This window comes from Chlorocebus sabaeus, chromosome 9 (genome assembly GCF_047675955.1).
Source record: "Chlorocebus sabaeus isolate Y175 chromosome 9, mChlSab1.0.hap1, whole genome shotgun sequence".
Classification (NCBI taxonomy): Eukaryota; Metazoa; Chordata; class Mammalia; order Primates; family Cercopithecidae; genus Chlorocebus; species Chlorocebus sabaeus.
Genome location: NC_132912.1, coordinates 288,490 through 302,550, shown reverse-complemented (window position 1 = coordinate 302,550; position 14,061 = coordinate 288,490). Strand labels below are relative to the sequence as shown.

Here is a 14,061-nt window from a genome sequence, read left to right as displayed (position 1 = left end):
GGACAGTATTTAAATCTTTCTCAAAGTAAAATCTAATCTGATATTAATAAGCTACTTTTCAATAATAATCTACTATGTCCATAAAGCAAAAGTTTATTTTTTAGAAAGGCAGACATTCCGAAGAACTATTCTCAGGGTTATAAGATTCTAGAGACTTACTACGGAAAGTCACAAAACTGTTTTTGAGAAAAATGCCTTTTACTGTCCTGTTAAAATATTTCAGAAATAGATACATAAGATAAAGCTGCTTGAGCTGAATTAAATCTGGTAACACAGGTGACAGCTAGGAGACAGAACACCTGTTCTCAGTGGCTTTTTCAACACTGTAAGGGAGAGACAGGAATGTAAGAGTGAATAGTATTCCAATCACTGCAAACTGTTAGAAAAGGGCTTCTTTTCATTGTCAGTTTTAGATAGTAATGGTTAGCTTCCATTTATTATTTTTACCATATGAAAATTTGGCTATGGCACCTTATCTTCAACATTCTTTATCAACATATCTAATTACTCCATATTATTTCCAAACATTTAAAAAAAAAAAAAAAAACCACAGCAAAAAGTTATTCTGATTCGGAACCACAGTTCTTGAGTTTCTGTCTATAGACCTTAAGTTCTCTTAGTCCATGATTACTTAAATCTGGTCACTCTCTTCTGAGATTATTAAAAACGGCTTTACTCAAAGTTTTGACACTTTATTTAAAATTTAAAACAAATCAACCAATAACTTCACCTTAAAGATATTAAAAATTCCATTACAATTTCGAGATTATTATTACCCCTTCTCAAAGGAAAGGAATTGTTAGCACTTATCTTTTACTTGAATACCATAAAACAATATAATGGATCTAAAACGAATAACTATTTCTTTGGAAAATTTAAAGCTCAAGATAAAACTCTCCATCCTCACCCTAGAAAACAGGCTTTTTGAGCCTTAGCAGGGAGTAGCTCACAGACCATAAAATGAATGAAATATTCAAGATTTTCTATTGACAGCATCATTTCAGTAAGCACAATTATATAGCAGTATAAAAATATCTAGATTGACAAAGGCAAAAAGAAAGGAGAAGAACAGAACAGAATAGGGTAATCATGTTTCTGTGTAAGCCAGTAACACTGTAAAAATTTCATCTAATCAGCAAAGAGTAGAGGAAACCCAGGCCGGGCATGATGGCTTACAACAGTAATCTCAGCAATTTGGGAGGCTAAGGTGGGCGGATCACTTGAGGTCAGGAGTTCAAGACCAGCCTGGCCAACATGGCAAAACGCCGTCTCTACTAAAAATTAAAAAATTAGCCAGGCATGGTGGCACGTGCCTGTAATCCCAGGTACTCAGGAGGCCGAGGCATAAGAATCGCTTGAACCCAGGAAGTGGAGGTTGCACTGAGCCGAGATAGCGCCACTGCACTCCAGCCTGGATGACAGAGAGAGACCCCGTCTCAAAAATAAATAAATAAATAAAGGAAACACAACATGGAATCAGACAACTTGATAATGAATTCTGACGGAAGAAGTATTAAACATTTTCTTCAAGGGTATAATTGTTCAATTCCCATTCTTACCATAAGAAATACAAAATATCTACAAAGAAGCTTAACCTGCCCTTAGAAGTCCCAGTCTTTTCGTTTAAGCTATTTACTATGAAAATAAGAATATTAAATACAAAAGAGCAACAGCTGTAGAGACACAGACATACTCCTCAGAGCTGCATTTCCAATTCCTGCGTCCACATTAGGATCCCCATTTGACCAGTAACGTTGCCTCTTTTTTTAAATCTCATTAATTTTTTACTTCCCCTAGGGTAAACTTTTACCAGAAAACAGAATATGTATATTTGCTTTTAAAATGTACAATCCAATCCACAAGAGAATAAAATATGAATATTAATACAGCTCCTTTGCTCAAAATTGTGAAACTCAGAGCACTACTTACACTAATTTCTTACAGACATTCTTGTAGACTTCAAAGAGAAGGTCTACATATTGACACTGATTTACTCAGACTTAGGGAACTGACATTACTTATTTGGCACTTAGGCATTTGAGTGGCAAGTCATCATTAAACATTTTTTAAAATGCTCTCCCAACTGCGTGTTGAATACGTACATAGCAAGGTTAAGTGCACTTAGGCAATACAAAGCCACAGTTAGAAGACTAGAACATATACTGTGGTTTGCTCATCATGCTAATAGGAAATTTTTGACTGATGCCAAAGAGGGAAAATACTATGAAAAAATGTTTTTTGAAAAAGCAAAGAAATATTTAAATTACACAAGTTATTATAAAGCATATTCACAAACTGGAAATCATCATGAGTAATCCTGACAATGTGCATGGTTTCAAATAAGTATTTTAATAGTTAAGTATAAAATAATAGAGGTTGCAATCAAATAATTCCTTATTACCATCAATGCCATATGTAATATTCAGTCACCACATATCACTCGTATACACATACATACCACATTCTGCAACTAACAATCACAGTATGTATATTCCTCAGTGGGATCAATGAATAAAAGTAATTGTGGAAAGTACCTAGTTTACCTACAGGGCAATTTCATTTTACTTTAAAAAAATAATTAGAATTCTTTATACACGATGTCTCATCCCTCCACCCTCCAAGTAAAATATAAGCAAAAAAAACCAAACAAACTCATGACAAAAATAAAGGCAACATTACATGGATATAAAATGAGAAATAGCTAAAGAATGCCCCCAACAACCTGCCTTTTGCTAACTGTTTCCTGAATACCATAAATTGTACAGTTTATTACAAAGTAGTTATTGAACAGATGTTAGTAGCTTTCGAATTTCTGATGTCCAAAGGCCATCCATTAAAGTAGTCACATAAGCCAGAGGCAGGTAAGGGAAGGGGAGACGATATATTTTTACATGATTAAAACTTTCTAAATCCACACCCTGAAATACGGTATATGTGTTCTGTGATGTCCATTTATGAGTATCATCATTTCATTAGATAACCCCCACCCTCCAGTCCTTTATCCATTCACCTGGCAAGACCACCTGGGATATCTTTTTGAAGCTATTATGAATTAATTCCAACCCTCTAACCAGCACAGGAAAGCTCATAGGTACTCACCCTGCAAACTGGGCACTGCCAGGGACTACTGCTGTCTCTAAGCCTGAACTCATCAGACAAACACTTGGAATGATACACACGAAAACACAGGTCACATATCAACACCTCTCCAGGCAAATGGCATTCAAAACAATACCAGTCATGATTTTCTGTTTCCCAGTCCTACAAAAAATACAAAATAGTTTTGTATGACATTTTGTCAATATCTGCAATGACTAAGAACAAAATTGAAACTAAATGTCCATCAGCAGTTAGGCATCATAAACAATTTAAAGACATTTACTGTGTTAAAACAAGAGGGAAAATACCTAGAAAGTTGCCGCTTTAAATTTTAAAATCTTTCCTAAACAGTGGTAATATTCAGAAATATCTTAAGATAATCTGATAGCAAAACCAGTCCAAAATGAAATAAGTCCAAAGCCAACTCCAGTTCTAATATTATCTTTCATTTTGAAATATAATCTAAGGAATAATTTGTTTAGTAAACTGAGAATCCCAAACCAACCTATAGCTTTGTATTTCAAACAAACAAACCTTTGTTTTGCTCTGCTTTAAATATATGTATATAACAGTCCTTGACACACTGTGGGAACAGAGAGAATAGTAATAGATGGTGATGGTGCTCACTATTCTTATCTTCTCATCTGTGGCATTGGATGTTTTATTGAAAATAACCATTAATCAGAATGTCCGTGTTCTGACAAGACGTCAGATTTTCAGAGCTGTTGAATTTAGAAAAATAAATTGAAACTGTGAAACTAAAGGTTTAATCACATTATCCAAAGGAGATTACCACAGAAAACAAAAAAGGAAGTAGGCTTATTTCCTGACTGGGGCTATTCCTAGAAATAAAAGAACACAACTGCAGGTACACAGGCATTCTTCAACATATTCTTATTTTTGACATCTTTTTTTTTGTACAGCTAATACCCTTTAAATATACACAAGAGTGTTAGTTCTCTTAATTTAGAATTCATTATTTATAAATATTACTCTTAGCTTTTCTTAAAATATATTTATGCTAAGAGTGATGGGTTAATTTTCAACTTTATTTGTAGATGTGGTAACCGAATGAACTAGGGCAAAGTCTACGGTTAGTATAAACAGGGCCACTGCCAGTAGGGACCGTGACATTCCAAATTTGGGTTCCACTATCAATTTTATTTCTATAAATTCTTATCAATACTGTTTCCAAGGTGGAACAGCTTTACTGTTTTCTCTGATGTCAATACTCCCCCAATAAATGGGCTTCCATGTCGCACTCACTCCATAAGCAACAACTTCTTTGGAAACTAGGTTCAAACATGTTACTGCTTGACCATATCTGAGTGCCAGATATGAAGGACTACCCAGTCCTTCGAAAGAGAAGAGGTACATGAATGTTCAAAAATTCATGTCTTCCAACCCACATCCAGAGTCATGGCTACAGTGCAGTAGTAAATCCTGCAGAAATGTAAACTTTCTGGTTTGCTTTTTATTAAGAAATTGGCAGTCTGTGTTGACCAAAGTAATAAAGAAAAAGACAAAGACCATTTTTAGTTATTTGCTACAGATGTATACACTCCACAAACTTCCTTTGGTAGGGTAATTTCAGTTGGGCTGGAATCTTAAAATACTGATTTTTACACAAAACCCTGATTGCACATGGCAGGAAATAATGTACTCCACAAAGTTGGGCACAATGGCATCACACCAACAACAATAAATGTGTATGGTGCTTGGCTGTATTAAAACAGTCATCCTTGGTGTATCCATTTGAGATGGGCTCATATGTAAGCTGCATTGTAGCTATTTCAATTTATCAATTATTACATTAAAAATCATTGACAAATTAGGTTTTGGTGGAAATAAGATATTCTACTTTTAATTAACAGTACTCTTTCCAAATTTAGGACAAAATATTTCAGGATATTTTCTTCACACTCACAGCTGTTTTAAAAACATCTTAAGGGATTTTGGTGGCTTATATTTGACTCAATATTAAAAAGAGAAATTGCCATCTTTCATTACTTGAATTTTTTACATTAATTCATCTTCATGTGCTGGGCAAAATATTCTAGTACTTACTAGGTTAATTAACAAAAGGAAGCAAGAGTGTAATTCCTGTGCATACCTCTGGCCTCTCCACATTACCTTTACCTCTTTGCATCCCTACTCTTTCCCCATCCACCCATGAAATGAAGATAAAAATGGGTCTTTCTTTGATAGGGTGTTTAATTACTGACCTAGTTTTTCATAACCAATTATAGAAATGAAAGCATAACTCAAATGAAGTAAAAGAGAAACATCTGGACATGTTTATACGATGGCATATAACCAGCTCCACTCTCGGACAGAAAGTGTGGGCTGGGACAGCAGTGCTGTCCATTCTTTTAATCATGGCAATAGCTGTTCAGAATATGCAAAACATGCAAAATCAAGTTCAAAAGTTATTAGACTCTGAACACAGGAAATATTTTCCTGAGGTATGAATCATACAGGCATGTTCATTACAGGACAGGCTGCCTACAATTTGTCTTTTGGTAAATAGAAATCCTTTACATAATGTTTTTTGACTAGCACTCAGACATGTATGTCAAAAACCCTAGGTTTACATTTTCACTGGATTCCCCCAGATGTTATCAGCTACTCTAGAGATAGCCTGAGTAACAGCATATGTGAAATGCCAATTCAAAACATGAAAGCTTTTAAATAGCAAACCTACCAGCACAAAATTCAAAACTAGAAGCCATGTAAAGATAGTATGGTTTTACCAAACAAATCTAGCAAGAGTTAACTAAGCTAGCCTAAGGTAAAAGAGAAATATAATACAAAAAATAAAGCAGAATTATAGTAAAATAACATAGTGCAAAATTAGTTCACCTTGTTTGGGGCTGCTGTCCTGGAGAAAGGCTGCATACTGTAGGCCTTTCAAAATAAAAACAAAATAATCTTGGTCTCACTACTTAACTTTGCTAAATATCAGGCAATACACAGGGCTAAAGGGATTTCACACAGGGTCAAACTGTTTATTATTTCCTATATGATATACTATTTTACGGATGATATTAACTGATAATCTATCAATGTGCTAATCAATAATGAAAAGACAGAAGCATGCAAACATAAAGAGTCATTACTAGTTGTAGAGGAAACTTTTCAACTAACCAACACAAAAGCTACAAATGGACATAGGAGAAAATCTCTCCCCAATGTACCATGAAAACCATAATGATATTAGAAAAATATTTTGCTAATAAATTCAGTGCCATTATAAACTTGCACAAGACATGAATGCATGTCTTATTAATTTAAAACTGGTTCACACTGAATTCTTTAAAAATCGGAAATGATGAATGTGAGTGTGGTCAAGTCAATACCTCACCAGAACATGAAATTTATACAGGCTGTCCTCAGAATCTAGTAGAAAAATCCACCTCTAACAGTAGCCTATTGATCTAAGTCTCTGTCATTCATATAGCATTTGGTTAAGACTCTAGAGCTAGATTGGTTCAAATCCTGGCCCTGGCATTCGCAGTTGTATAATCTCGGGCAGAATGCTTATCTTCTCTGTGTGTCATTTTCTATCTGTATAATTAACAAAATGATAGTACCCAGTCTACACGGTTTTTCTATGAATCAAATGAGTTAATACACAGACAGTCCTTACAGGAGTGCCTGGCACAATGTGAGCACCCAGGAAGTGTTCTTATTATTATCTACTCAGTGCACAGAACAAGAACTGACCAAGTCACAAAATGATATAACATGCTTATAATTTTATATATATATGTGCACATTTCTTTGCTAGGCATTTTAAAATTCATTATTACATCTGTATTTCACATCTTTTTTTTTTTTTTTTTTTTTTTTTTTTTTGAGACAGAATTTCGCTCTGTCGTCCAGGCTGGAGTGCAATGGCAAAATCTTGGCTCACTGCAACCTCTGCCTCCCGGGTTCCAGCAATTCTCGAGTCTCAGCTTCCCGAGTAGCTGGAATTACAGGCATGCGCCACCACACCCAGATAATTTTTTGTATTTTTAGTACAGACAGGATTTCGTCATGTTGCCCAGGCTGATCTCAAACTCCTGAGCTTGGGCAATCTGCCCAAAGTGCTAGGATTACAGGTGTGAGCTACTGTGCCCAGCCCACAACGCTTCTATATGCTAGACAGAGCAAGAAATATTAACTCTGGTTTAGAGACCAAACCAAAGCACAGAAAGAGTTGCTCAGTCAAGTCAGAAGGGAGATATGTGGAAGAACTGTTCGAATAAAGTGTTCTAAAGTATAATCCACTCTCATCAATAATCCAAAAGCAATTTTTAAAGTAATTTCCTCTTTCTACTTAATGAGTAAATATTACACAACCAAGTATGTGTGTTTGAGATAGCATTTTAATGTAGATGCAATGTAAAAATAATTCTCTACAATTCTAGGTTTAGCTTAATTAACAAATTCTGTTAATCATTAGGAGATAAGAATCTGATGGTTACATATTTCCAGTAATTTTAAATATTACTTATATTTAAAATAAAAATATTACAACGTTGCTCAGTGCAACAGAATTTAGAGAGAAGGAAAAAGAAAAAGAAACATATACACACACAATCATAATAAACCTAAAAGAGTATAATAAGACAGCATGACCCAAAAAACCCTATTGAATAAGAAGGAAATTCTTTTACCAAAGCAAGAATAATTTCTAAGTATATTATAGTTTAAATGCACATAGAACCACAGTATAAATGATTTCTAATAATCACCAATACTTAACTTGGTAAATGATTATATTTTTGTAACTAAGATAGGGAATGGACATTTGGAAGAAATATGTGGTTCTGCATGTAAGTAACAAACAGAATAAGTTATATTTCACACCTCATAAACATATACACCTATCCATAAAAATTAAAAATTAACAAAAGGTATATTTCATATTAAATAAATCAACAGTATCCAAGGGGTATCAAATTTAGCACTAAGGGCACTTAAAACATATGATTAATTTATGACAACTATTATAACTGTAATTATATCAAGAAAAAGATAAAGACCTAAAACTTTAAAAAGGAATTCTTACTGTAATATGCCATATATATATATAAAAGGGTTGCAGGGGTTGGGGGAGTCTGGCTCAGTTTGAATACAGCCTCACTTAATATTTTTCTCAAGAACAATGCAAGGGAGCCCCTGCTTGCCATGGCTGCTTATGGTGGTAGTTCTGAAGAATAAAGCCATAAATTCCAATCCTATCTCTTATCTAAAAGATGTGAGCTAAGCTAAATTTCAAGAGAAATATAACCCGAAACTTTTTTTAGACTGGGCATTTTTGAGGTGGGAAGAACAGATGATGACAGAAAAGAAGTGTCTATCTTGGCCCTCTGTAAATTAAGATTTAAGTTTGTTTATCCCCAACATAATAGGTTAATCTCTTTAAGAAGCCAGAGAATATGTATTTTCATTAATTATGTTTTTAAATATGTGTCAAAAGCCTTAAATGAGAAAAAGCAAAAGATATAGAATTCTACCTTTTCATTTAAAAAGATACAGGCATGGTGGCTCATGCCTGCAATCCCAGCACTTTGGGTCACTGAGGCAGGAGGATCACTTGAAGCCAGGAGTTCGAGACCATCCTAGGCAACATAGCAAGACCCTGTCTCTACAAAAAAATGAAAAAATTAGCTGGGTGTGGTAGCGCATGCCTGTAGTCCCAGCTACTTCGGAGGCTGAGGCAGGAGGATTACTTGAGGCCAGGAGGTCAAGGCTGTAGTGAACCATGACTGTGCCACTGCACTCCAGCCTGGGTGACAAAGGGAGACCCTGTCTCAAAAAAAAAAAAAAAAAAAAGGGTTGCCCCCCAGGCCTATTTAAAAGTAGTATAAGATCCTGCTCACAGGCAGTACCAACTGGAGCATGTGAAAAGAAGGTTCTCAAATAGAAGCAGGACACAGAACCAACACCGGAGTTCCTGTGTGCAGCTGCTCGAGTCACAAGCAGCAACACAAACTGGCAGAAGGACTTTAACCAAAAGTGTCAACTGTGGCTCCTACACTCATACATCGGTTTTGTCCTGGCATTAACTATGACAAGGAAATGAAACTGTGAGACCAAATCTGGCAGCTAAGTAAAGGGAGAAGCGGTTTTACAGCAAACATCACTTTTTAATATTTTTAAGTCATCCTCAACACTTTTGACTAAATTATTAAATGTGAGATCAAAAGCATCTGTCAAATAATATCCTAGCTTTGTGCTGAGGGCTGTATATAAAGTTGGAAGTCACAAAATTAACACTAACTGCCTCAATTTCAAATAACATATTTGATATGCTTTATCTGCAAATGATTCATAATTTAAGGTGACCTGCCTTACTCTATTACATTAAAGACTTTGGTAAGACCTTCTCATCTTTATGAGTATCTTATTGCTTAAGAGTGTAATTTGTAAGATATTAAGTTATATTTATCACAGAAAGCTACTAAATACCAAATGTAACTTAGCTCAGCAAATGGTAAAATTCTGTCCAAGAAATACACTTCTCACATTTTACAAATAAAGGTGGTGAAATACTGTGAAGAAATATGGGTTTAGTGTAGCCATTCACGTGTCTTTCTCTAGAGCAAGCAGATGAAGTAAGCTATGAGCCTACAAGGACATACGGCATTTCTTTTAAACAAGCAAAAGAAAAAAGTCTTGAAATAACAAAACATTGAATGACCAGATATCACAAAATTTCACTCAGTGCCCTGGTCTTACAGTCTTTTTCCAATATAATTTTAAAAGCTTATGAAGATACCTTTAAATGAATTATGTGGACCCTATGAGTAAATGGTAATGACAGACCAATCTGAAAGTGTGAGATGTTCATACAACATTTACAAGAGTGTAGTTTGTCATTTTAAAAACTAGTTGGCACACACACTTTTTTATGCATTTACTTTCTTAAGAGACAAGTCTTGCTATGCTGCCCAGGCTAGACTCAAACTCTTGTGCTCAAGCAATCCTCCTGCCACAGCCTCCCGAGTAGCTGGGACTACAGGTGTGTGCCATCACACCTGGCTCCTCGGTACATACACTTCTGTTTGCTTGACTAATATTTGAGCAAACCGTTTAAAATTGGGAGTGGACATACTTTAAATAATTACTTTTTCATTCTAACATTTCATGTGGTCATTATTTAAAACATTACCACGAAGATGCTTATCTATTACCTAATTTTACCACAGTTTCTCCAAATGAATAATCACTTACGTGGAGGGTTGCAAACGGTGACTGAGATCAGCATCCCAAAATGCCTAAATTAACTGCAGTCTAGAGGAAGGAATCTCAGCGCCATGAGGTCACTATCTTGGCCTTAAATATACAGGCTTGCACTTGGATTATTTATAACTATATCCTGACATATTATAGTTAGGCTTTTGTTACATGAATGCTAGATTTGATAAAAATAATCTTGTTCAATATATGCATATTTCTCAATTGTTTCAAATTTTTAAAAATAAGCATTGAACAAAAGTAGCAGAGGTGAAATAAAAATGTAACATCAACCAACTCTGACTTTTAAATTCCATCAATAATAGGCAGCATAGAGAAAACTACACTTTTGTCTACCTTCTCTTTATAACAGAATTGTGGAACTGGAGACAAGAGTCCAGACTCCTTGCTGATACAAAGTATCTCAGGAGATACAACTTGTGGGACTTATCAAGATAAATACACCTTTTCCCCACCTGAGTTTACAGCAATTTTTAGAGATAAAAGGAAAAAAAAGAGCTTTACCACCCATTTAAAAAATAACAGAACTGCCTAAGTTAAGAACATTTGTAACTTTGACTTAAAGGTTTAAAAACAGATAACCAAAAACATCCTACGCCTTCCCCTCCTAAGGTCATATACATCTACTTGTCGTGTTCCTTTCTTGATGGATAAATAACAACATACATCTTTCAATTTAAAAAGTTAAGTTTTAGAGACATCAAGGTGATTCATCCTATATACGAGGTGGTAAAACTATAAAGCATGGGCCCCAGACTCAAACGCTGGCATGCAGGACAATCATTAGCGCACAGAACACCAAGTGCAAACTGGAAAAGATGGCCCTTCTACAAGACACTCTTATTGTATGTTCGTTTATGAGAACAAATGCACTGTTGAATAAATAGGCAAATACACAATGTCTGTGATGTGGATGGGGCTTCCTAAATTGCACAGTTCGCATCTGGCACCCCAATCTGCAATGGCCTCCACGCACTGGCCATACGTTAAAAAAAGCACACAAAGCTGGTGAAGACGAGATGCACGTGCTGTGCCTAGTGGGAAACAATTACGTGTCCTCCTAGAGTGTCATCAGGGCATGAAAACTGTGGCACATGGACAGCTGCTGAGCAGCCAAGTGGGACCCCAGCCAAGGTAACAAAATATACATATAATTTGTCTCATTATTTTAGAGTTACACTTTAAATAAAGATTCAGTGTTCTCATGGAAAACCTCTTTACAAGTCTTGTGTTTGAGAATACAGGTTGAAAAGTAAAAAGACCCTGATTAGAATTTTGTATGATTAGTAAGAAACTAATGTGCTTTTACTATATTACACACAGGCATTTTTTTGTTGTAAGCATATTTATTCATTGGTCAAATACCTGCTTTGAGTACCTGGTTATATAATTTAGGTAGATAATCTCCTTTAATCCTTCAAACAATCAAATGAAATAGATCTTAATATGCCCATATGACAGCTGAGGGCAGAGGATCAGAGGCTAAGAAATTTCCTCAAGGTTGCATAACTAAATAAAGGCTTGAATTGGATCTGAAATCCCTGTTTGTTTGTGACATATGAGATCTTACCTCTTTCTAATAAACTACATTACCTCTGAATTTTAAATATTTATGTATTTTATAAACCAGGCACAATTTTGATATATTTAGTTGTGCTTAAATTATACAGCCATATTTAGAATAAAAATGTTGGTGAGAAAGAACCAGAATTAAACCTGCATACTATATGTTTGGTTTACATATAATATTTCATCTAGACAGAAGAAAAAAGGATGATTCTATAAATATATGCAAGAACAACATATAAAAATAAAAATTAGAACATAGGACCTAATATAGTGGTAAAAATATAACGTGCTCATTAACAACTTGTTGAATTAAACAAAAAAACTTCAACTTGAGGAGGAAGAAAGCATATGGAAAAGTACCAATCTAAACAGGAAAGAGAAATAAAATCGCTTTTATGAAAAAATGTACACATGATCCATAAACCAAAATCCTATAGATTAAGTTGCACTTATTGTTAGTTAATTACTATACAAATCTTGGAAATTATCAGTATAGTCTTCTATACTGTCTATAAATTCCTAGGTGTTTTAAGATTAGAAATTTTACATTATCTGGATTATTCTGAGTATATAATAAGGTATCAACAATTAATGGCCCTCCTTTAAATACCTGAGGCAACAGATTGATACCACTTGACATTATTTTTATTATGTCTTGGCACCCTAAGTTTCTTCACTGGCAGCAAAGTTTTACTTTTCTGTAAGGAAACTCAATAGAAAAATTGTTCTTATATAAAGATTTCCACTTAACTTTTCAAGAATACTTCCAGCGCACAAATGAAATTACACCAGTGAAAGTAAAGATTTTTTCTTCCATGTTTTCTGTTGCTGGAAAATGTGAATTTTCTTTCCTGAAGCTTTGAAGGTGCAGATTAAATTGACAAAAACAAAGTTAAAAAAAGTGAACAGCTTTTCTCAGTTCATAACTTATCACAGCTGTTGCTGTAAACCACCTCCCCACAGGCACTGTGCTAGTTAGTTTACTGCTGTCAGGCTTCACACGTTAGTATGTTTGTTGCCTCATCTGCTGTAGAGCCAGAAAAGAAAATAAACTCAAACTTTTTGGAAAATTTTTCCACAAAGAACCAATTATAAGATTCTATGTCATTTTTATAATTTTAGATTTTAGAGAATTTATGATAAAACACTCTCAAAGTATTCAATTACTAAATCTATCCCTTTCAAAAAGTAAATCTATAAAAACAGATAGATTTTTGAAAGAGGTTGAAAGGGGTATGTCTATCTATATCTATAGATAGGTTTTTTTTCTTTTTAAGAGACAGGGTCTTGGTCTGCTGCCCAGGCTACAGTACAGTAGTGGCATGACCATAGCTCACTGCAGTCCTAAACTCCTGGGCTCAAGTGATCCTCCCAATTCAGCCTCCTGGGCATCTGGTACTATAGGCATGTGACACCACATCCAGCTAATTTTTTATTTTTTTTGGTAGAGATGGGGTTGTGTATTTTATTTTATTTTGTTTTATTTTATTTTATTTTATTTTCTGTAGAGATGGGGGCTATGTTGCCCAGGCTGGTGTGTAACTCCTGGGCTCAAGTGACCCTCCTGCTTTAGCCTTCCAAGTGCGAGGACTATAGCATGAGCCACCTGGCCACAGCTGCTACATTTGAAACCTATCATCTTAAACGACGTTCCCTTGTAAAAATTAAGACATTTTTAATCAAGGTATTAGAAATAGCAAAATAAAATAAGGTAGGAAGATAGAAATATTACACATGAAATCAATCTTTACGTAAGAAAAAAATGAACTTCGAGAGGTGCCTCTCAGTTTAAAGGTACCTAATGGAAGGAATTAGAAGATTAAAATATCAATATTTAAAAGAGGAGTCAAAGTGAGAACTAGGTAAAAATGTAAAGAGAATTAATGTTCTATCTTTCCTGTTTGATTTCTGTTCCAGTACACAAAACCTGCAATTGTCATTAGTCAATGTAGGCACTGGCCAGGGGAACTTAACGTTTGGAACCTGTACTCTGCCACAAAATCCCTCCTGAAGCCTGCCTTCATCCCACCTGAACCGAGACTGTTTCCCTAGGAAGACAGTTCATCTCCTTCTATCTGTGCAGATGGCATCAATATTAGCTGGCATGGAAACATTTTTGGTAATATTTATTGAAGAAAACAG

The 14,061-nt window shown here is 34.9% G+C and overlaps 1 protein-coding gene across 17 annotated transcripts in view; it reads right to left on the bottom strand.

Moving 5' to 3' along the window:
- Positions 1–14,061, bottom strand: part of ZMYND11 (zinc finger MYND-type containing 11) — a 112,640-nt gene that overhangs the window by 30,743 nt on the left and 67,836 nt on the right. For 8 of the 17 annotated variants that reach the window (XM_008002066.3, XM_008002064.3, XM_008002065.3 and 5 more), the window contains exons 4-5: positions 5,962–6,006; positions 3,100–3,261 (exon numbers count right to left, since the gene is read on the bottom strand). The exons of 5 other annotated variants lie outside the window; for them this stretch is intronic. In XM_008002066.3, coding sequence (XP_008000257.1) covers positions 3,100–3,261; positions 5,962–6,006 — 207 coding nt within the window. The remainder of the gene's footprint in view (positions 1–3,099; positions 3,262–5,961; positions 6,007–14,061) is intronic. 4 more of the 17 variants (XM_037983254.2, XM_037983251.2, XM_073018669.1 and 1 more) reach the window with 1 other exon arrangement.